The following is a 24,070-nucleotide window of genomic DNA, read 5'->3' as shown; positions in this document are numbered from 1 at the left end:
GGGCAGCTGTTTTGCCATACAACTTCTGGCTCTCAGCACTCAAACTCAAATTGCACCTGCTGCCAGGGGAGCAAGGTCTTTGGGGTGAGGTCAACAATATAAACTGTCAAAACTGGTGGAGCAACCTTCTGATGTTTCTTTCTTTTGCAGATGTTCGCCTAAGAGGATGGGCTCGCATCCATGTTTGGCTTCTGATTTCCACGCAGCCAAGTGCCAAAGGGAGGAGGAGAACCATGCTGCCTCCAGGTCACACCCTAGTGAACGCTCAGTGTCCATAAGCACACTGGTTATGGGGTCAGAGAGCGGGAACCCCCCAACTTCCTGCCAAGTTTCATCCAAGAGGCCTGCGGCAACTTTGGATGTCCAGCCTGCGCGGCCCCAAATACCCACTCAGCCTGATGATACCTCCCAATCTCCCAGGTAAGAGTCCATGACTGCTGTGAGGTCTGCTGGGGAGCTGGCACAGCATGAAGCATTTGGTGCCACTTTCCCCTTTGCAGGGAATCCATTAGAAGGCCTTAGGCCTCAGCCCAGAAGCTCCAAGGAAGGCAAAGGTGGTTTGCAGTGGTAGGGTTGCATTGCTGTGCATCTTCTCCCCCAGCTAGTAGAATCAGGTTGCGAGAGAATCAGGTTCACATACCTTGTATTAATCTTTATTACTCAGATTGCAAAGATAGCAGAATTGACAATACGGTCTCTGGCCCCATTAAAGACTGCTAAACAAATATATTGTGGCAGAAACACCTGTGCCAGACTCTGCTTTGTCAGATGCCTGGAATGTTAGCTTCAGTTGCCAGACAAAAGGTAGAAAATGTTATTTCTCTCCCCCCCCTCCCTCCTTCCGTCAGTTTCAAGGATAAGGGTTTAGGTTTCTGCCACCAGCTATTTGCTCATATTTAAACTGTCATAGGTCTCTGCAGTAGTGTGTTTGCTGTGACAAATTAACCTCCCTCCTTGTCTGATACTTAAACTCAGCATCTCCATAATTTTGGTTATGTGTGACATTAACTGATGCAGCTCAGTCCTGTCCCATCTCCTTGTGGGGTAAGTCTTGCCTCACTTGTGTTTCTCTGTTCCATTCAGATTAGCTAAGAGGAGACGAATTTGTCCAGATCAGAATGAAGAAGAGGATCTCCCAGGTGGTGAAGAGGTTCATAGGGACCGGGACCGGCCCGAGACCCCCAGAGACCCCCGACACCTGGGTAAGCAGCAACTGTTTGAATTTGCTTGCCTGGTTTTGGGTGCTCGGCATGATCAAGGTTTCTTTGCCCCAAGGCTGCTATTGCAGAAATATAGCAAAGCTACTCTCAAAAGAGCCAAGCTGCCAAGCAGCTGAGGATCTCCTCTGAATGTCAGGCCAGAAGCTTGGAGTTCCCATTGTCTGCTCCATAGATTTGGAACCTGCTGAAGCAGCTAGTATCCTGTACACAGTAAGCAGAGGGGTTTTGGGGTACAGCTCTTGGCTCAAAAAAGTAAAATATTTGGACTGCCTGCTCCAAGTGCACAGCAGCAGCACGGACAAAATCATTGCCTTTTGCCTCAGACTGGCTTCTTGTTCTGCAGGATGCTCAACCATGGCTCCATGTACTCTTCTAATGAAAGCACCTGTGCAGTTTGGATGGCTTCCCACATTGCATTACCCAGTGACATCACAATGACATGGGGGAAAACATCACCAGCATGGCAGGCAAAGACAACTGTTAAGTGCAATCCTTCAGGAGGCTTGCTTAGGCTATGCACAGGCTGGCTAAAGGCAAAACTCTCAAAACCTAGTAAACATCTTACAAAGCAAAGTGATCAATCTTGGGAACCATGCTAGAATGAGGTGGCATCTGTGAGTGAACATGGATGGCTGTTTGCCACATAGTTTAGAGTTGCCATATCTTGAAGAGCAAAAAAGAGGACAGCCTGAGCCAGGGAAAGAAGTGCACCCACATGCCTCTTTTCCCAGCTTGGGCTGGCAGCAGCAGCAGTCTATAGAGTCGGCCAAGCTTTAATTTACCGTATATACTCGAATATAATCCAACCTTTTCAGCACATTTTTTATGCTGAAAAAGCCCCCCTTGGTTTATAATCGAGTGCAGTGGCGGTGGAGGGATGAGCGGCCCAAAAAGAGCCCTTTCAGGCTGCCCCTTCCTCCTCCGCCGCCTTTGCCGCTGTTGGCGGTGGAGGAACAAGCAGCCCGAAAGCAGCCCTTTTGGGCTGCTTGTTCTTCTTCCACCGCTACCACCACCACCAGGTTTGTTGTGTGGTGAACTGGCTTATACTCGAGTCAATAAGTTTCCCCAGTTTTTTAGGTGTCTCGGCTTATATTCGGGTCGGCATATACTCGAGTATATACGGTAATAAAAGAGGACATGTCTGGGATGTCCCGGACGTATGGCAACCCCAACATAGTTTCATCAGTAGTTGGCTGCCTACGCATCATGCTGCCAAGGCTGGGTAGAAATTGACCACTACCCTGGATTTCTGATGAGGGACAGTAGTGGTAAAACCTCCCAATTACTGAGCCAGTAGCAATAACCAGCTTACTGAGTGGTTCCATGCATCCTGTAAAGTTTGTAAATGAATTTGTGTTTCAGAATCGAAGGAAAAAAGCAGCAGCAGCAGCACTTCCTTCTTGGGTTCTAAAAAGAAGGTAACCAAGCCTACACCCAGTCTGGAGCTGAGCACACCAGTGAGGACAGATAGGTCTGCCTTGATAAGACCCCTCTAAATGGAGGCCAGTTGATGAGGACCCCCTCTCCCAAATGAAGTAACTGATGAAATCCCTATTAATGGGAACATAGGAAGCTGCCATATGCTGAATCCTGGTCTGTCTAGCTCAGTATTGTCTGTGCTACAGGCTTTCAGGCAAGGTGTCTCTTTCGCAGCTCTACCTGGATATGTCACAGGTTTGAAGCTGGGATCTTCTGCGTGTTCAACCACTGGACTAAGGGGCATCTCCTAGTTAATTGATCAAGGGCAGTGATGGCCAAACTTGGCCCTCCAGCTGTTTTGGGAGTACAATTCCCATCATCCCTGACCACTGGTCCTGTTAGTTAGGGATAATGGGAGTTGTAGTCCCAAAACAGCCGGAGGGCCAAGTTTGGCTATCACTGATCAAGAGTCTTGGATACCCAGATGTTTCCAAGAAGCCTGGGCAATCTCAGCACGTCATATCTGCTATCTTTGATAGCCTCTTGAACCACACTGTAAGGTGGCTGAATTTTATTACCCACATTTTGCAGAAGGAGAACTAAGTGTGGAGAGCGTGCCATCAAGTTGGGTTTAATCTCTCGAAATACGGGCCAGATATTTGCCTGCTGTGAGTCACTGGGCTACAGCCCATGTCAGCGGTAATCCTCTGTTAGCAACAGCCATGGAGCCATCTCCAGAGGGTGGGGTATCTGTCGTTCTGTCATGGCGGCAGGGGGCAAGTCTTGCAGCACTTGATGGTTGCTCACGAGAGCCTGTGCCCTCTTCTTTCTAGATCTGGACTTCAGAAGAGTCCCAGTGGATTAAGGAAGGTGTGAAGAGGTTTGGGGAAGGGAGGTGGAAAGCCATCTGCCAGACATTCCCCTTTAAGAACTGGACGCCAGTGGCGATCAAGGACCGATGGCGGACGATGAAGAATCAGGGGTTCTTGGGGAATGACCTGGAAGCAAGTGGCTGAGCTTCAATGCTATGTGGACATAGGGTGGGCCAGAAATACTTTTGCAGTGTATTGCATTGGGCCAGCAGGCTGGTCACTGCAATCTCTTAGCATCCGTCTGCTTTCTCACAGGATCTGCCCCTCCCTGAAAATACAGATGCAGCCAACAGAACTTGAATAAGATATATTCTATCCACAAACAGGACAACATCATCTTATATTCTCAGAATAGGCAAACATTCTTATTTACTTTTGGAATCAACTTATTTACTTTTGGAATCAATTAGTATTAATAACATACTGTATAAAATCCCACCACACTGGACCAACTCCAAAGATTATGCATCGCCTTGAGTTAATTTAAAACTAAATATTGTTTTTACTGAAACTGCAGCGTTTCACACATTTTGTGTTGCAATTGTGTTTGTGTTGCACACAAACTATACAACTGTATAGTTTTCAAAATATTTCCAGTGTTGGACAATGGACAGCCTTGCTACGGTTGGTAAGAAAGTGATGAGTTCTTTAGATACTACGGTGGTTTGTTTTGTTTTTTTGTATCTTGGAACACTGTTAAAATAAAAAGATCTGGAGTGAATTCAGTTGTGTTCTTTATTATTGCTGTTAGCTGTATGTGAACCAGGGACCAAACAACCTGTATACAGGAACAAGACCACCATAAAGGTATATTTGTCCACTTAGTGTCATATCCACACCAATATTAGGGGCTTATAGCCGATGTGATGTTGGGATGGAGTCCTATACCATCTGTGGAAGATTTTGAGTGAAAGTTCTTTAATATTTGCAGACACTGACTTGAAGGGTTTGTTCGTCCATATGCCTTTCCAAAATGAGTCTTCCGTTGTTACTTTAGATCATATTCCCATATTGATTTTAGGCTAGACGAGTCCCCAAATTGGTTCTGTATTAAGTGACCATAAATTTTTGATACTATTTCCTGGGTATCCCCATTACCTAGTGGCACCTTGGATCACTCAAAAGAAGTTGCATGTAGTTTAACTTATCAGATCCTTTAGTAAATGATTGATTATAGAATTTGAAGCCTCTTTAAAGTTAATTCCCATTTTTAGTACACTTAAAGTTACTGGTCTTACTCCTGTAAAAAAATCACAGTCTGAAATAACCCAATTTTACCCTGTTCCTTATTTTAGTTTTTAAAGTATAATCTTTCAGACTGGCAATGCCTGCAGAGCATTGAGCAGTGAACAACCTGGGGAGATCCGATTTTCATTTTTTCCATATCCTCAATTTAGTTTGTAAATATGGGTTATTCATTTGGGCAGTAATTTTAAGGATTAAGGTTTTTGAAAGATAAAGCACATAGCAGACCTAGGCCTATTTGTTTTTTTCCAAGCTGATCCATTTCTTACCATCCTTCATAATCATTAAACCTAGCTGTGTCTATTGGAATGCATCATGGTATACAGAGAGGTTTGGTAAACCTCAACCACCTTCATTAAAAATAAAAAATAAGATTTCATGGGCAACCTTGAAGACTTAACTTGAAATATGAAACAATTTTAGTTTGCCATTTGGAAGTTGGAGAAAAGTAGGGAGGACCCGAAAGAGGAACAGAAAACAAGGAATTAACATGATATGTACTGCTGCAAGAGCCTAAAATGGAAATGTTAAATTTGTTCCACTTTTAAAAGTCCGTGTTCATTTTTAAAATAATGGGATAACTCAGTTTAGATTCATGGTTCATGATTTTTAGAATCGGCACACCCAAGTCTCTAAATGCAGAGCAGCACATAGGTGTATTAAGAATATGACAAGTGTGTATTTGAATCAGTGGTGGAAGACTGAAAAACATCAGCATTGATTTTCCAATGTTTACTTTTAAACCTGCCACTTCAGAAAAGGATGTTAATTCTTCCTTTAATGCACAGGCTGACCCCTTAGGGCCTTTCATCATCACAACAATATCTGCATACATTGTCAACAGATGCTCCTTGCCCTCTCTCGGATATCCTTTTACATTTGGATTAAGACGTAGGATATTAGTGAATGGTTCAAGAGAGAAGGTGAGGAGCAGTGGGGACAAGGGACAACCTTGTTTTGTCCCCCTCCAGATTGCAATTGCTGAGGAGTCTGTTATTGTTAGGGCAGCTGAATTATTTGAATAGAGTTTAGCTATTGCTGTAATAAGGTGATTGCCTAGTTGGCATGTCTGCAAAATGTTAAGAGATAACAGAATTCCAAACCATCAAAGGCTTTGTAATTAATTATTATTATTATTATTATTATTATTATTATTATTATTATTTATAATATATTATTTATACCCCGCCCAACTAGCTGGGCGCCCACTCTGGGCGGCTTCCAGCAAAACATTAAAATACAATAATTCATCAGATATTAAAAACTTCCCTAAACAGGGCTGCCTTCAAATGTCTTCTAAAAGTCTGGTAGTTGTTGTTCTCTTTGACATTTGGTGGGAGGGCGTTCTACAGGGCGGGTGCCACTACCGAGAAGGCCCTCTGTCTGTTCCCTGTAACTTTGCTTCTCGCAGTGAGGGAACCGCCAGAAGGCCCTCAGAGCTGGACCTCAGTGTCTGGACAGAACGATGGAGATATACAGGGGTATACAGGAGCGCCTAAGGAACATAAAGCCAAGAAGAATGGTTTGGTGAGGCACTGTGAATCACATTCAACAAACGGTCTTCTGGTTTAATCCTGCCCCTGTGGCAGTCTATCTCCTGGGGTAAAATCCTAAAAGCTCAACAACCTCAATTCTAAAAATGCTCAACAACTTGGGGGTAAAATCATAAAAAAGCTCAACAACTGCAAAACTGCAACTGGTCGGCCCTCACACATGTTTACTCCATCAACTCTGGCCCTCTTTGGGCACCCCTAGGCGTAAAATGAGTTGCCAAGCCCATCAGGTCAATGGCTCTTATTATACAGTACTTCAGTTTGTTAAGAGCTTGATCAATTCTTCTGCAGAATGTTATCTTTTGTTGTGCTTTCTTTGTTAAAGGTTTGATACCACATCTTTTCACAATTATTATTATTATTATTATTATTTTAGGTAAAGGGTTATTTTGGTTATATAAAACTGTATAAACATATTTATAAAACTCCATAAACATATTGCTAATCTGATTTTAGTCATGAGTGAAAGTGCCATATTTAAGGTGCATATTTAAGGTAATTGTTTATGTAAATTGCTTTCTTTTGCTAGTTGTTCTCCCATTAGGACAGACTGTTCCTATCACCACTGTTTTTCCTGTTCCTTTTTTAGCTGGTGGGTCTGGCCAGAGGCAGAGCTAGCTGCTGTGCACCTGGGGGGGGGCGAGTGTCCCACGGGGGGGGGGGGGTGGCAATGTCAAAGACCCTCCAAAACTGGGAGGTGCCCTTCTTGTGATGATGTCCACAAAGGAGAAGGTAAGCCATTTCCCTCAAAGCATCTAAGGTGGCCCTGAGGACAATCTTTAAAAATTAATCTAACCATGACAAGGTTCCCTATGTTTCTAAATCTTGAGGGATAGCAAAAGAAGCAGGATGCAGAAAGAATTAGGAATCCTACTTACACTTTAGATGAAGAGTGTCTCTTCTTTGCGTTAGAAAACATTTTTGCTTACTCACAAACTACCTCTTCTCGCCTGAACTATCCTCAAATAGTTGCTCTTCCCAAAGTCCTCATCCCAAAGTCACTCAGCAGAGGGACGTGTCACAATGGAGGACATGGCACCGTTACTTTAGCTACCTTGCTTAACAATGGGCATTGTTCCCCATAATATTTATTTTTCAAATATATCTTTCAGTAGGTTAAGCAGTCTTATTTCATTTATTGAGAAAAGATCTAGAGCTGGCTCCATCCAGCACAGTGCATTTCTGGAAAGGACAGGAAACACCACACATACACAGTTTTCAACATGGTGGGGTCACCAAGGGAAAAACACTTCTGGCCTGGATTACGCCTGCTGTTTCTCACTTAATAGTTAAAAATGACCCCCCTCAACACCCTGTAGTAATCTGTCCAGTATTATGACTTCACCTTTAGGCCTCCTTAGGCTGCAAGGAAGTGAAATGTTATGAGTTTGTGGGTGCCAGACTCACCTGAGTTTCTGGGTGCCAGACACTGAAGCTCTGGACACTGAACATCTGGGGAGTTGATAAGCCTTGTTTAAATGTACCCAGTGCTTCTTTCTGGAGGGGACGAAGGAGTATGCATGAATCTAACGGGAGAAAAAACTTAAAATTTTAAAACTAAGGGGCAGTATTTCAATATGAGTAGGAAAATTACTATTTTTCATCATCACAGCCAGCAAAGAAGTGTAAAGTTAATGAGGACTCTGTAAAAACAAAAGATGTTGTGTAATATAAGGTAATGCATGTTCTTTGTACTTTTGTCTATTTACTGTATTTATTTTCCCTGAATTGAACTATAAAATGGTGATTTTCCTGAGTCAAAATGAGAGTACCCCATATCATTTATTTAGAAAAAAAAGGACAGAACTAAAGCATTTACAATTTCAAAGGAATGACCAGGCTACCCAGAAAATGCAATCAAGTAAGGCGTTATCAAGTATCCTGACAGTCAGGAGAGAGGCAACACTCTCTCTCAAATTTCTGCTGGAGACCGTCACCTTCTGTGATGCGTGAATGATGTTTTGGGGGGTGGTCTTGGGCTACAGGGTGGGCAATTTCAAAAGTCTTTATAGGGGCTTGTGCAGCATTGTTCTGAGTCTTTCCTACCTCCATGGAAGGAGGGTAGGAAACTGTTGCAACAGAAAATAAAGGTCTGCCTTGCTTTCTATGGATCTTGTCTCCTCCATCCATTCATCTTTAACGGATCACGGACTTGGGGGACTCAGTTCCTTGGGGAGTTGGGCAGCAAAACCCAACCCTATTTTTTCCTATAACAGGCCCACACACCAATGGGTGTTCTACAGGGATGTTCACTTTGAGGAAGGGTAGAGAAACCCCCCAATTTAACATTCTTCAGCAATACCTGGCTCTTTTATCTCCCTGACAAAATAGGCACTCACCAGTCAATCACCCACCTACCTGCTGCCCAGCACTCTCCTGCCTGAGCTGACAGAGATGGTCTCAGGGCTGTGTTGAGGAATCCCAGAATGCTGGTTTTGAGGGACTTCAACATCCATGCTGGCTCCCTGCTATACTCTAGAGCTTAGAATGAGAAAACAGGCTGGAAGATGGCTTGAACGCAAGTGGGGGAAAACTCTGGTTGTATGCAACTGAATACTGGTGAGGGCTCATCATTGAGCCTACCTAGTGGCAGTGAAGACAGCAAAGAAGCTTTACTCTGCTGCCTCCTTTGCATCCTCATTGTGCTGTCCAGCAGAGCTTTTCCAGGTAGTATGGAGCCTGCTACAGTCTGGCCCAAAGGAGGTGGCAGAACCAATGGCAGCTTGCTGTGACTTGTTTGCAAGGCATTATGAGGATAAAATTGCTTGCATTCACCAGGATCTTGACTCCGCTGTTACAGTAGATTAATCTCAAGGGGCCTTGGTGGATTAACATTCTATGTCCCTTTAAATATGCTTGTGGGAGTGGGGCTTATAGGTTTGCTTTGGGTTTTTCCTTGTTTTTATTATGTTTATTATTATTACATTAAACAGTCATGTCTTCCCCCAAATAATTATGGGAGCTCTAGTTTTTTTACATGTGCTGTGAGTTGTTAGGAGAGCCTTAATTGCCCTCCGAGAGTTACAATCTCAGAGTGGTATAAACAATCAATCCTTCTTCCCAGGGAACTCTGAGAACTGTAGCTCTGTGAGAGGAATAGCGGCCTCCTAATGACTCTCAGCACCTGTAGCAAACTACAGCTCTCAAAATTCTTTAGGGAAAGCCATGACTGTTTAAATTGCTATCATAGCTGTTATAAGTAATAAAACTGCTCCTTTCCCCTTATGGGGTACCCAAGAGCCCATATAGAGTCCTTTTGTAGGTTCTCTATTGGCAGGAGAAAATAACAGAGACCAACCAGAGAATATTGAGAAGCAAAGCAGCTAGTAAGCCTGATCTTTATTAACTGTTGCAACAGGGTGCCCCTTTCACACACAGGAGGAGGAGGAGGAGGACCCAGAACCTGTGGGAATGTTCAGGTGTGCAGGAGAGGATATATTGTGAGTTTATATCCTAATCCAACTTGTGCTAACAAGTTCCCAAAGTATCAGCAGAGTTTATAGACATTCCCCTTTAAGTTTGCAACGGTAACGTTTGCACAGGTTCGCTAGAACCTCTATAATAATTACTCTGGTAATTTCCCCTTTGTTCCCTCTTAAAATACAAGACACGACACAGTCTTTATAAAAGTATAAAAGAGTTTACTCACGTTCTGTTCACAATATGATCCCAGAAGGCAGACAGCTTTAAAAAGGTTACATACATTCAGAATCTATCTTATACGAAGATAGTCCTTATCTCCTCTCTTGGCTGGGAGCCAAGAGAGCATCCTTAAATGTTTCCTCATCGAAGGAAGATGGCAGAGAGAGAGAGAGTGGCTGGCTGCCCTGTGCTTTTATCATTTACCTGCACAGGTGAGGCCACACCCACCTCTGGTCACATGCGGAGGAAGTCTGTCCCAGGAAGTTTACCTGCTTGCTGGACTGACATCCCTCCCCATGTTCTAACATGTACACTCTAGGAATGTTGTCATTGACTGCTCCTGTGTTTACATCCCACAGAACCAAGGTGTGTCCACCCTTACATAGACATTTTTAATTGCCCAGCCTGGAGTCCAAGACCACCCCCAGAAACATCATCCATCCATCCATCACAGAAGAGGTGTAGCCCAAGACCACCCCCCAGATATATTAAATAGTGGGTGGACATAGCAGATGACACAGAGATTTCTCCAAGTAGTTCCTTATAAGTAAGCTGGAACTGAACTGAACAGCAAACCGTTCAGCCGCCTGCTTTTACAGGCAGTCGACTGTCAACATTGTAACAACAACAACCCAGGTTTTCCCGCCTAAATTAACTGACGTGGACCTGAGTGAAAACTATATACACGATACCCCTGGTGGCCAGGGTGAAAACTTCAATACATAACAAGATGCATCATACCTACATCACAGAAAAGGCAGTCTACAGCAGAAATCTGAGTGCATTGTTTATCTCCTGTCTGGCAAGTTACCTGATTGCATTATCTGGATTTTGGCCACTCTTTTGTTATTATAACTACTTAATTCCTGAATCTAGGTCACAGGTCACAGGCTCACACCCTGTTCATATCTTGAATGTGCCCTGAAGACAGGATCTGTGAGGAAAGAGACAATGGGGAGGTTTCCCACTTTGACCTGGCAGAGAAATATTTGAGGTCAATTTGTTCAGGACCTAATCTGTGGGGTTGCAGACATGTGGTTTATATATACAGTTATGAACATTTTTTTTAATATGACCTTAAAATTCTTATAACAATAGCACTTTAAATTTATGGAGTGGATGTGGCCTTGGAAAGTTGCTAGTACCATAAGATGTGCTGCCTCATGAAGGGATTTATCTGAGCACAATAAAAGATTTTGGTTCTTTAGGGGGCTTTTCTCTAAGTGTCCTCCCTCCAAAACAAACAAACAAACAAACATCCAGTCCCCTTCTCTCTTTCTTTGATCCTGAGAATTTTGGTAGGCCATTTTCACCCAGACCTACAAAATAACCTTTGGATGTGGAGTGTGACGTTTCCATCTCCGTCCACAAGATGGAACTGGGAGAGAGAAGATCTGTGGGATTCTCTCTGCTCAGTCAGAGGAGGAGAAGGAGGGAATTGTGAGCGGCTCTTTAGAGCCTGGGATTGTGTCAAGACATTTCAGTGGCTTCTTTGAGACTGATCATGGCTGGGGTTATCTGGTGTCTGGCTTTGGTTTGGCTGGGCCTGCATCTGACCATGGGGGCCATGGATTCATGCTATGATGCCCATGGACGGGCACAGCGCTGTATGCCCATCTTTGAGAATGCCGCATTTGGGAGGCGTGCACAGGTGTCCAACACATGTGGCTCCCCACCAGAGGATTACTGTCTCCAGATGGGAACACGAGACTCCACCACACTCTGCCACCGCTGTGATGCCGGCAGCGATGTGCTCCACCACAACGCCACCTACCTGACAGACTTCCATAGCCAGGAAGAGCCCACGTGGTGGCAGAGCCAGTCCATGGCCTTTGAGGTTCAGCACCCCAACTCAGTCAATATCACCCTTCACCTGGGTAAGTTAGAGTGACCTTGTTTTTCTCCCTTCTCCCCTCTCCCCTGCAAACTGCAGAAATTATTTTTTAAGATGCAGCAGCCAAACGGTACATTGAAAGCACATTTTCACCTCCAAAAACCCCTGGGAACTGTTGTTTATCCTTCACAGAGCTAGAACTCCCAGCACCCTTAAACTGCTGTTCCCAAGTTTCTTGGGTGTGCGTGTGCTTTAAATGAATGATGTGTACACAGCCTTAATTCAGCATCACATGCAGGCACGCTAGCGGGATGAAATTCAGGGATGAGTGGGGTGATCTCTCCTACCTATATCTGAAAGGGTGAAACCCTCCTCAGCCACTTTACCTTATTGTTTTTATCTTGGGGTCTCAGCATTTAACCTTTTATTTCTGTTAGGTTAGGGCAATGGAATTATTTAGAAAATCAACTTGCAATAAGCTTCTAAAGTTTCTATTTTAATTCAAATAAACTACCCCATATGTGCCCACTTGATAGCTGCAATCAGTGGAACTGGCACTTTTAGAATTGCCACATAATGTTCATTCCATGGCTGCAAGGAATGGGATCTTTTAAGGCCTCATTTGCACTATACATTTCATTGCGTTTCACACCACTTCAAACAGAATCCTGGAAAATGTAAATTGTTAACAGAGCTGAGTTTTGTTAGGAAGCCCCCTTTTTCCCTCCCAGAGCTACAATTTCCAGAGTGGTTTAACAGCCAAGCCCTCTTCCCACGGAACTCTGGGAATTGTAGTTCTGGGAGGGGAATAGGGAGGTCTCCTAACAACACTCAGTACCCTTAAGAAACTACAGCTCCCGGGTTTATTTGGCTTTTTAAAGCACTATGATACTCCTTGAAACCTGTAGTGCAAATGAGGCTCTAGTTTATGGAACTCCCTGCCTATGGATGTCAGATAGGTATCCTTGAATGTTTTTAGCACCTGCTAAAGGTCTTTTGGCGGTTCGAATCCCGTTGCTCGGTCCCTGCTCCTGCAAACCTAGCAGTTCAAAAGCACATCAAAGTGCGAGTAGATAAATAGGTACCGCTCCGGCGGGAAGGTAAACGGCGTTTCCGTGCGCTGCTCTGGTTCGCCAGAAGCGGCTTAGTCATGCTGGCCACATGACCTGGAAGCTGTACACTGGCTCCCTCAGCCAGTAAAGCGAGATGAGTGCCGCAACCCCAGAGTCGGCCACGACTGGATCTAATGGTCAGGGGTCCCTTTACCTTTACCCAGCCATGTAGATTTATAACAAACATTTGTTTTTAAATCTGCTGACTTTGCCTATATTTTGATCATTTCATTATGTCAACTTGAATAAATATTTTATACCATCTTATGTAAACCGCATAGAAATAACGGGTGATAGTCAACTATTTTTTCCTCAGGGTAGACCTGTTAAAATGTTCATTTCTATAGGTTTGCTCTGAGTAAAACGTCATTGAATACCATCCATTTGTTTGTTATCAACGGGTTTGTAAAACACATATCTATGTATAGTACTGTGATTAACAAAATAGGTATTTTATATTTTGGCTTCCACCTTCATCAGATACTCTGCTAAAAAATGAAATTATATTGTTTCCAAAGTGGCAGTTATGGAGCTTTGAGAATGGAACATTCAGATTGGCTTTGTTTGATGAAGCAAAACGATGTTGGTACTATTCTCCATACTGAGGCCTGCTAACATGTCCTGCAGTGTGTACATGCAGATAGACAGCTATAGATATAGGAAGTGCTTTTATGGGTGGGGGGGGAAAATGAGACACTGGTACTCATATGTTGATAAAAGTGCCATGGATGCCAATGCAAGATCGCTGCCATGAGCAAGAGGTTAGGGCCCTCTGTGGTGAATATCACCACCCAAAAAGCATTGGATATAAACATATATGTATCCAATTTTAGTTTTATTCAGAGCAGACCCAGAGGAATTAATGAACATGACTAACATAGGTCCGTTCATTTTGGCAGGTTTACTATAAGCAAAGCTGAATTAGATACGATCCCTTGCATTTAATATTTTGAATAGCACAGCTGGAAACACTGGTAGATTTTAGATACTGGCAAATATTCATATAGGCTCTATTTCTGTTTTGGAATGCATGTGTTCATGTTGCAACATGTGAACATTGGAAGAGCTTGTGGTATGGTACCAGTGACCCATCTAGTGCACTATCCTGTTCTCACAGTGGCCAACCAGACGTCTCTGGGAAGCCTGCAGCCAGAACACTAATTTCACTTGTGATTCCCAGCACTTACGATTCAGAGACATATTGTATAAAGACTAAGGTCTTAGAAGTAAACTATAGATAATATTGTAGAGATTAAGACCTAAACCATATTTTAACTGCTGCCACAACTGTTTTGTTTATTGTTATATTGATTGTTAACTTAAACTTACTTTTATTGTGTTTCTGATTTGTTTAGTACGGTATGTGAGTCCGGTCTGGGACCGTAATAAATTCAATTCAAATTCAGAGGCATATTGCTTCCACCTGTGACAGTGGACAATAGTCAGCCTGAAAAATTAGCAAGTAATTGAAGTGCTCCTTAAAATAATTGTTGTTGTTGTTGTTGTTGTTGCAACTGAAGTGGTCCGTAAAAGAATAGCTGTTGCTGCTGTTGTTGTTAATTTATATACCAGCTTATTCCCTGACAGGGACTCAAGGTGGCCTACAAATAAAAAAGAGCTAAAAAAATGTGTGTGGTCCAAAAGAATTCTAGTGAAAAAGCTTGAAAAATAGCAATAATCAATGAAATAGAAACCCACTGTTATATACTGAGCTAATGGCTTATCTCCGACAAAATAATACTTCCTCTCTGCTAAGATGGAGATGGAGAACCTGTGCTGCCCTCCCTCCACACATTACTAGACTCCAGCTCCCATCAGCCCCAGACAGCATAGCCAACAGTCAGGGATGACGGACACTAAAGTTCAGTAACATCTGGAGGTCCACAGGTTCCCTATTACTATGCTAAGGTCTTACCACCTTTCCCAATATTAACTGACTTGTATATATTGCTATTTCTGGGATACTAGAATTTGTTAGTGAATGTTAGCAATAAATGAATATTGGGCATATTGAAGGGAAGATAACCGCTGCAGCAATTCCCCTGAAAAGTGCCACACATGGAAATTCCTGGGTTTAGCCCAAGCAAACTAGTCTGGCTGGGTTGGTTGAATGTAAACCATTATGAAACCAGGGCCAGGCATCGACACATCAAAGAAGGTGTCTGGGTCTGCACAAAACAGGGGTTGCAAAGGTAATGGGGAGGGGCCTGAATAGCAGTTGGCATCCATCTGTCTCGAGAGACAATGGAGTGTACCTCCAGGGATGAAGTCAAATGGCTGTGTTAGCAGCATTGAAGTGACCTCCCTGGGGTGCAAGCCTGGGCAGTGTGTATTGAGGTCCTGAACTGCCTAGATGAGAAGACCACCCTCTTAAAGGTAAAGGGACCCCTGACCATTAGGTCCAGTCGTGGCTGACTCTGGGGTTGCGGCACTCATCTCGCTTTATTGGCCGAGGGAGCCGGCGTACAGCTTCCGGGTCACGTGGCCAGCATGACTAAGCCGCTTCTGGCGAACCAGAGCCGTTTACCTTCCCGCCGGAGCGGTACCTATTTATCTACTTGCACTTTGATGTGCTTCCGAATTGCTACGTTGGCAGGAGCAGGGACCGAGCAACGGGAGCTCACCCCGTCGCAGGGATTCGAACTGCCGACCTTCTGATCGGCAAGCCCTAGGCTCTGTGGTTTAACCCACAGCGCCACCCGCATCCCTAACCACCCTCTTAGCCTTGCCCTAATGCCATACAAGAATATAGAAGAAGGGTGGGGGGAGCTGACAGGAGGTGTTGCAATTGGCTATGTATTCTGGGAAGGTGAAGAAGAAAAAAGAGAGAACACCATCCAGGAGCAGGAGTGCATCAGCTATTAGGACTGGCTGGGGAGCAAGAACAAAGGGGTGGTGCTTACGATGGCTCTGTCTGCAGTGCTGGGCTGCTATGAGAGCTAGTGTGGTGTAGTGGTTAAGAGCGGTAGTCTCGTAATCTGGGGAACCGGGTTCGCGTCTCCGCTCCTCCACATGCAGCTGCTGGGTGACCTTGGGCCAGTCACACTTCTTTGAAGTCTCTCAGCCCCACTCACCTCACAGAGTGTTTGTTGTGGGGGAGGAAGGGAAAGGAGAATGTTAGCCACTTTGAGACTCCTTAAAAGGGAGTGAAAGGCGGGATATCAAATCCAAACTCTTCTTCTTCTTCTATGAAGGACAAATGTCTCTTGAGATGACAATGCTGTAAGATCTACACCCCCTTAATCTAAACTCAGGTGTAAAGATAAAGGTAAAAGGACCCCTGACCATTAGGTCCAGTCGTGGCCAGCTCTGGGGTTGCGGCACTCATCTCGCTTTACTGGCCAAGAGAGCCGGTATACAGCTTCTGGGTCATGTGGCCAGCATGACTAAGCCGCTTCTGGCGAACCAGAACAGCGCACGGAAACTGCTCTGGGCTGCTGAGACTGCCGCTGCTGCGTTTCCTGGGGACATTTGATGAAATCCGGGGACATTCCAGGGATGGAATTTTCCGGGGACTTATTCACAAATCTGGGGACTGTCCCCGGGAAACAGGGACGTCTGGTAACCCTAATTATAACTCCCACATAAGTGGGGGGATGACTGTATGGTTACTATATATTTGGTAACTATAGCAATAGCAACACACATACCATCTTGGTGCCTCACTAGCTTTGAGCAATTTCATTATATCCTTATATCCTGTTGCCCTCCCAAATCTTGGCTCCATTGCAATTATGGAATGATCTCTGATGACTGCTAAACAAATAAGCAGTAACTGCTCTAGCCTGAATCTCTGAGGACAAATTTTTATGTGTGTGTCTATTTAGCATGGTCTAGATGGCAAAACTGGAGGGGGTGGGTGGAGGGTTGGAGGTTCAAGCGATGGCCATCGAGTCCCAAGAGAAGAGAGGCCCTTCAGGCCAAGAGAGTTTGGAACAGTCTGCTTCTGAAAGAGGTCACTCCTTTCCCAACCCCCTGTGAACGCGCCCACATCTGTTACAAATTGACAGGATGTTTGGACTGGCCATTCTACTTAGGATGAAAGGAGCTGGCCTAGCTCCAGTCTCTGACACCTCTGTTAAACCAGACTTTCCCTCGCTTGACCCAGTACTGTGTTTCAAGGAAAAGACAATATGTGTTTTAGAGACAGCTTCTCTAAAAGCCCTTGGACATGACATGATATGGGAGGACGGGGACAGGAATGTGACTATAGTCATACCTCGGGTTGAATACGCTTCGAGTTGAGCGTGTTTGAGTTGCGCTCCGCAGCAACCCGGAAGTAACGGAGTGCGTTACTTCCGGGTTTCGCCGCTTGCGCACGCGCAGACACTCAAAATGACATCACACGCATGCGCAGAAGCGGCAAAAAGCGACACACGCGTGTGCAGATGTGCCGTCGCTAGTTATGTTTGCTTCTAGATGTGAACGGGGCTCCGGAACGGATCCCGTTCATATCTAGAGGTACCACTGTACTAGGAACAAGCTGGTGTCCACTCAAGCAGAACTTGGTTGTCATTTGTTTCTGTTACTCCTCCCTCACAGAAAATCTGTTCCCAGAGGCCACATTTACACCATACATTTAAAGCGCTATGATACCGCTTTAAACAGAAACAGCTTCCCCAAAAAGATTACGTGAGCTATAGTTTGTTAAAAGTGCTGAGAATCTTAAGGTGACCCCTGTTCCCCTCACAGAGTTAGAATTTCCCTGTGAAAAGGGATTGACTGTTAAACCACTCAGGGAATTGTAGCAGCAAATTGTTTGGGCTTGCCCTGGAGGAACCTGTGGCCCTCAGAGTGTTGCTTGCTTCCAACTCCCATGAGCTCCCACCAACATGGTCAATGGTGAGGGATGATAGGAGTTATAGCCTGGCAACATCTTAGTGTAGGAATGTAGGCAATCTATGAGAGATTGCAATTCCCGCAGGCTCTGTTGGAGGTGGGAGAAGTACACATTGTCCTAGCTGAAGAACAACACATTTTCCGGCAACCGGAGCAAATTGCAGCTGAGTCTAACAGTGGCAAAGTAAATACCATTGCTATTTTTAAACAGGATGTTGAAAACTCACCCAAACACACTACCGCCTCCACAAAGGAAAGCCGGCACCTCTATCCCCTGCTCATAGGCTTCTCAGAGTCATCTGTGTGCCACTGGGACAACAAGGATGCTGAATTCGATGGCGCGATCCAGACCAGCAAAAAATCCTTACGTTCTTCTGAAGGAATCATTAATATATTGTCATTAGTAAACAGTAGTATTTAGATAATATTTGGAGTATTGAAGGGGAGATTCCAGGCCAGTGGAAAAACACAGGCTAAGCTCTTTTTCCAGGTCAGGGCCTCACCCGGGATAGAGGCAGTTGACAAGAAGTGTTGATGGCCCATCCCTGAGAACACCTTGGGTCTGTGGTTACTGGGGCGGAGAAAGGTTTGGGATTGAAAATAAGAGAGGAGGTAGACTGTGCTGTGAGATGGCAATGCTGTGAGATCTGCACCTCCTTCATCTAAACTCAGCTGTAAATATGTGTATTTATGTGGGGGTGATATTCTGAACCTCCGTATGCATACGTGAAATCGCATAAAATGGGGAGCACCTGGAGAGTCCTCCTGGCTCCCGAGAAGACCCATCCCAGAGCCCGCAGACGACAAGCCAGTGGCTTGCAGTTGCTACTGCTCTACCCCCCACATCAGCTGTTAGGTAGGAGGTCTCAGCAAAGCCCTGCTGTGGCACTGGCTCCTGAAGAGACCCTCCCCAGCACCCTAAGAGGATGTCCTCTTTGGGCTCTGGAGAAAGTCTCTTCATGAGCCAAGAGGACCTTTCAGGGTGCAATTACAGGATTCACTTCCAGAATTCTGGCACCGCATATGTGCACAGTCACATGCAAACAGTGCATGTGTAGATGGGAACATGCCTGTAATTAAGCCATATTTCTTAAAGACACTACAGCCTCCACCACATCTTGATTCTCAACAGAAACACAACCCTTGATGAGAGCCTGAAACCCACTGTAATTGTGTGTACCGTATTTTTTGCTCTATAAGACTCACTTTTTCCCTCCTAAAAAGTATGGGGAAATGTATGTGCGTCTTATGGAATGAATGCAGGCTGTGCAGCTATCCCAGAAGCCAGAACAGCAAAAGGGATCGCTGCTTTCGCTGCAGCAATCCCTCTTGTTGTTCTGGCTTTTGAGATTCAGAATATTTTTTTTCTTGTTTTCCTCCTCCAAAAACTAGTTGCGTCTTATGGTCTGGTGCGTCTTATAGAGCGAAAAATACGGTACCTCTCAGCAGAGATTGGGGTCTTCCCTTCAATGTTCCAAATATTATCTAAATACTACCGTTAATTAATTTCCACCATTCACTAACATACTGTGGTCCCCTAGATCTATTTCAAAATTCAGCTGCTAACCATGAGAGCTAAGGATCAAACTTTGGAAGCAGAATGCGTCTAAATACTAGATGCTGAGGGGTGGGGACAGAATATTTGTTTTAAATATTAACAGCAGCCTTGTTGCTCAGAAATCCCAACAAACTCCTTCCAATCAGTTCTGTTTTGAAATCTGTGGTTAAAATCAGTGCAGTTTTGAGGACCACCTGCTTCTTTTTCTGCATGAGTCACTGTTCTTGTTGGGCTCAGAAAATTGACTCATGCAGAGACATAATTCCACTGCCTTCCACAGTGGATCAGGAATCCATCAAGCGGGTCTGATTGTGCATCTTGAAGGAGGAGGACACTAGTCCCAAGCATGGGCCAACTGAAAGAACAGTGAAAAACCATGTAGTAGGGCAGTGGGATCACCTCCTCAGTGACTTCATGCTTAGCACCAGCGTTTTTCTTCTAGAAAAAGAGGTACTGGTACTGCATACCCTTCAGTATCTCCAGAAAAAAACTCACTCCTTAGCGCTCACAAGAGCCTTCAATTGCTCATTGTTTTTGATGCAGAAACGCCTACAACAGACATCTCCCCCTCATCTGTTCCAGGGTTACTTGCCAATCCCCTACCCTGCCCAAGTGAGGGGCACAGAAAGTCTGTTGGTGGATTCAAAATCTCATCTTTTACTTGCTAATCAATGACAGATGCTGACGTCTACCCTTGCAGTAGCCGTTGGATAACTCAACACATGCCTGCAAGGTTCTTGCATTGTCCCAGCTCCTTCACAGACATTTTTCATATGGGTGCAATTAAGTGTTTGTTTTCCCCACCCCTTAGTCCCAGAATAATTGCCATTTCTCAACATTTTGGATTCATTAGGGTCTCAAATGAGGCTAGCTGATTGTGCCGTCTTTTTTCATCGCAAATAATTTTGCAGCGGGGAAGTGGCTGTTCACTGGTTGCATTCTTTCCCTTGTGGCTGACAAAAGATTTGGTGGTTGTTGTCTTTTTTAAAAAAAAATAATAAATAAAAAATATGATTGCTGGATGAAGGAACTGAGAAAGCCTGTTTCTGCTCACCACAAGGGGAAACAGACACTGTGTCACCTTCTTTCCAACCCAAAAAATGGCTAGCAGTGCACATGTTGATCTAATTCTTGAGGACTATTTTCGGCAGGCTGGCGTCACTGTGCAGCACCCTCAGGCTCTGACGCAGTCCCTTGAAAGGTCACTGAAACTTAGAGGGGGAAATGTCTGTCCCCGAAAGGAAAAGTGAAGTGGATAGGTAGCAGGGCAACTTAGAGGTCCCCGCGAACCAACAGTGGGAATGAAAGGAATTAGTGGTTGAGCTGCGACCTGGCGTCGGTGGCTTTGGCCTTTCACCTGCCGCTATATGTTGTTGTTGTTTAGTCGTTTAGTCATGTCCGACTCTTCGTGACCCCATGGACCAGAGCAAGCCAGGCACTCCAGGCACTACATACTTCCCACCAAATATTTTCCACTGAAAGAATAAGGCCCCACTCTGCGCTATACATTTAAAGCACTATAGTATCACTTTAAACCATGGGTAGGCAAACTAAGGCCCGGGGGCCGGATCCTGGCCCAATCGCCTTCTAAATCCGGCCCACAGACGGTCCGGGAATCAGCGTGTTTTTACATGAGTAGAATGTATCCTTTTATTAAAATGCATCTCTGGGCTATTTGTGGGGCCTGCCTGGTGTTTTTACATGAGTAGAATGTTTGCTTTTACAGTGGTACCTTGGGTTACATACACTTCAGGTTACATATGCTTCAGGTTACAGACTCTGCTAACCCAGAAATAGTACCTCGGGTTAAGAACTTTGCTTCAGGATGAGAACAGAAATCGTGCTCCGGGGGCATGGCGGCAGTAGGAGGCCCCATTAGCTAAAGTGGTGCTTCAGGTTAAGAACAGTTTCAGGTTAAGAACGGACCTCTGGAACGAATTAAGTACATAACCCGGGGTACCACTGTATTTAAAATGCATTTCTGGGTTATTTGTGGGGCATAGGAATTCGTTCATACTTTCCCCAAAAAATATAGTCCGCTGTCGCCCCCCCCCCAAGGTCTGAGGGACAGTGGGCCGACCCCCTGCTGAAAAAGTTTGCTGACCCTTGCTTTAAACTATGGGTTGGCAAACTAAGGCCCGGGCCAAATCCAGCCCAATCGCCTTCTAAATCCGGCCCATGGACGGTCCTGGAATCAGCATGTTTTTACATGAGTAGAATGTGTGCTTTTATTTAAAATGCATCTCTGGGTTTTTTGTGGGGCATGGGAATTGGTTCATTCCCCCCCCCCAAAAAATATATATATATATATATAGTGCGGCCCCCCACAAGGTCTGAGGGACAGCAGACTGGCCCACCGCTGAAAAAGTTTGCTGACCCCTGCTTTAAACAGCCATGGCTTCCTCCCACCCACCAAATATTCCTGGGAACTGTAGCTTGTTCTGTGTGGTGAGAGTTGTTAGAAGAACGCTACTCCTCTCAAAGCTACAATTCCTAGAGTTCCCTGTGAAGATGGATTGGGTTTTGATACCCAGAACATAAAGTCAATTCACATGAGGTGACAGTAAGACCTCTGAAGCCCAGTCAGCAGTACCCCACATTAACAGGAACAAGCATTCTACAACATACCAAATAATCCTCTGGGAAATTCTGAGTTTCCTCAGCAGATGAACTGATGCGGGCAAGGGTGTAACTATTTTTTGTTTTTGTTGTTTTAAACCCACTGATTGCTATAACTGCATTATGGCCCTTACTGGTTTAATCCGTTCCAGCTGCTTTTTCCATCTTTTGCTGCCCTGATGCCACTGCGCCACGATGCTTTCTGTGGATGAAAGACCTTTGCTTGTTGATTTAGGGCAGAAGAAGGAGAAGAAGAAATAAACATTCACATTTAGATCCAAGAGATAGCGGGGAAAGTGGAACTCTGTGTTTTATTCCAAGAACACTAGATGGTCCTGCCGAGACATAGGGATGCAGGAGAAAATTGATTCAGTTCACAGTTAAAGGCAAACTGGCCATAATTTGTACTAACCGTAACTTAGCCATCCTTCAAAATGCTCAAAATCTTGCATTGCAGTTCTCAAACCAAGTTATGGACACAAAAAACCGTAAGTGAGGGTCATGTGTGCAGGAAAATGCATAGATTAGTAAAAATATATTTTTAAAATGCATTATTTTAAGGGAAATTTATTGCAAAAGTGTGTACATTAGGCAAAATTGTATACAGACAAGTGTATTAGGAAATTTTCTCACTAAGATGCTGGTGAATTTTCATGGGGACTTGTTAAAAAAAAGATATTCACAAAATGATGTGGAAATGTGGAGAAATGAGTTTAAGACTGGAAAAACAAGAAACTGAAATTGACAGATTCTCCTATCCCCAGCTGATAGGTTTTCCAGGAAAGGAATGAGCAGAATGTTTATAAGCAAGGTAATGTTTTTTTTTTAGAAGAGACAATAGGGCACATCAACAAAAAGGTTGTAGCATGGAGTGTTCCCTGTTCAGGGACAGGGTGATGACTGGCCAAATAACAAATCTCCCCTAGGGATGAGGAGAAATTATCACTTTAACAAAAAGAGCCCATCCGAAGATAACAGTGATTAAAGTGGAGCACTTAAGAATACTTGACCATTCTTTATTTTCTCCCCTTTTAGGAAAATCTTATGAAATCACCTACGTGAGGTTGAAATTTCACACCAGCCGCCCAGAGAGCTTTGCCATCTATAAGCGGAGCCATTCTAACAGCCCCTGGATCCCTTACCAGTATTACAGCGCCTCGTGTGAGAAGACATATAGGAAGCCAGAAGGACAGTTCTTGCGACCTGGCCAAGATGAGCGGGTGGCACTCTGTACAGACGAGTTCAGCGACATTTCCCCACTGAGTGGGGGAAATGTGGCCTTCTCCACCCTTGAAGGCCGGCCTAGTGCCTACAGCTTTGACCAGAGTCCCATTCTCCAGGTACAAATCTCTGGGTCCCTTAACACAAGAACAACGGCCTGGTAGTATAATCAGGAAACACTGAAGAACAAACTACAGTGGTACCTCGGGTTACAGACGCTTCAGGTTACAGTCACTTCAGGTTACAGACTCCGCTAACCCAGAAATAGTACCTCGGGTTAAGAACTTTGCTTCAGGATGAGAACAGAAATTGGGCAGCAGCGGTGCGGTGGCAGTGGGATGCCCCATTAGCTAAAGTGGTACTGAAGGAGGAGAGGACAGGTTAAGATACCCTAAAACCTGTGTAGTCACCCCCCCCAACCAGGCAGGCCTCAAGCCTCAAGACTTTTCAAAATTACTTTCTCACTCCCACTTCCCTCCCCCGGGCACAATGCTCTTCCCACCCGTCGAAAAGGCTACAGTACCTCAGGTTAAGAACAGTTTCAGGTTAAGAACAGACCTCCAGAACGAATTAAGTTCTTAACCCGAGGTACCACTATAGAATAAATCCACCAGAAAGGCACTATGATTTTGTGAAGAACATGTTGCAGAATTTGCCTGCGATAAAAGACCAGCCTGGAGGGGCCTGGCATCTGGAAGGCCGCAGGTTCCCCAATCTTGGAACTGTGTTTCAGTTTAACCTCACCCACCCATGCATGCAGGGTGAGGCAAAACAGGAAGGTGCCGGCCTACCAGCGCAGCTCCCCACAAACCTCCCTTACCTTGGTCAGGCAGCAGTGTCCGCAGTGTGATGGTGGTTTCCAGCAAGATTTTGCGGTACGCAGGAGTTATTGCGAAATTTTGGTGAGATCTTGAGAGACCTTGCCAGAACCTGCTA

General features: G+C 44.7%; 2 protein-coding genes and 1 long non-coding RNA gene across 4 annotated transcripts in view; 2 read left to right on the top strand and 1 right to left on the bottom strand.

The window, feature by feature from the left end:
* LOC310754727 (uncharacterized protein) overlaps positions 1-1,600 on the top strand; it is an 8,109-nt gene extending 6,509 nt beyond the window's left edge. Inside the window, exons 6-7 of the mRNA XM_083596883.1 lie at positions 151-420; positions 1,084-1,600. Of these exons, the coding sequence (XP_083453009.1) occupies positions 151-420; positions 1,084-1,336 (523 nt within the window). The 3' untranslated portion in view covers positions 1,337-1,600. The remainder of the gene's footprint in view (positions 1-150; positions 421-1,083) is intronic.
* The window catches only part of LOC310754741, a 27,663-nt gene extending 3,593 nt beyond the window's left edge, over positions 1-24,070 (bottom strand). The window contains exons 1-5 of one of the 2 annotated variants that reach the window (XR_014543981.1): positions 23,955-24,070; positions 22,048-22,248; positions 17,964-18,110; positions 7,717-7,835; positions 5,951-6,251 (exon numbers count right to left, since the gene is read on the bottom strand). This is a non-coding gene — a long non-coding RNA (uncharacterized lncRNA). Of the gene's footprint in view, positions 1-5,950; positions 6,252-7,716; positions 7,836-17,963; positions 18,111-22,047; positions 22,249-23,954 lie in introns of those variants that run through there. The other variant, XR_014543980.1, reaches the window with a different exon arrangement.
* The window catches only part of LAMC3 (laminin subunit gamma 3), a 64,475-nt gene continuing 51,668 nt past the window's right edge, over positions 11,264-24,070 (top strand). The window contains exons 1-2 of the mRNA XM_083596854.1: positions 11,264-11,828; positions 22,949-23,253. Coding sequence (XP_083452980.1) covers positions 11,456-11,828; positions 22,949-23,253 — 678 coding nt within the window. The 5' untranslated portion in view covers positions 11,264-11,455. The remainder of the gene's footprint in view (positions 11,829-22,948; positions 23,254-24,070) is intronic.

This window comes from Podarcis filfolensis (genome assembly GCF_964270895.1).
Source record: "Podarcis filfolensis genome assembly, chromosome: Z".
NCBI classification, from domain to species: Eukaryota; Metazoa; Chordata; class Lepidosauria; order Squamata; family Lacertidae; genus Podarcis; species Podarcis filfolensis.
This window is presented reverse-complemented; position numbering and strand designations above follow the sequence as displayed.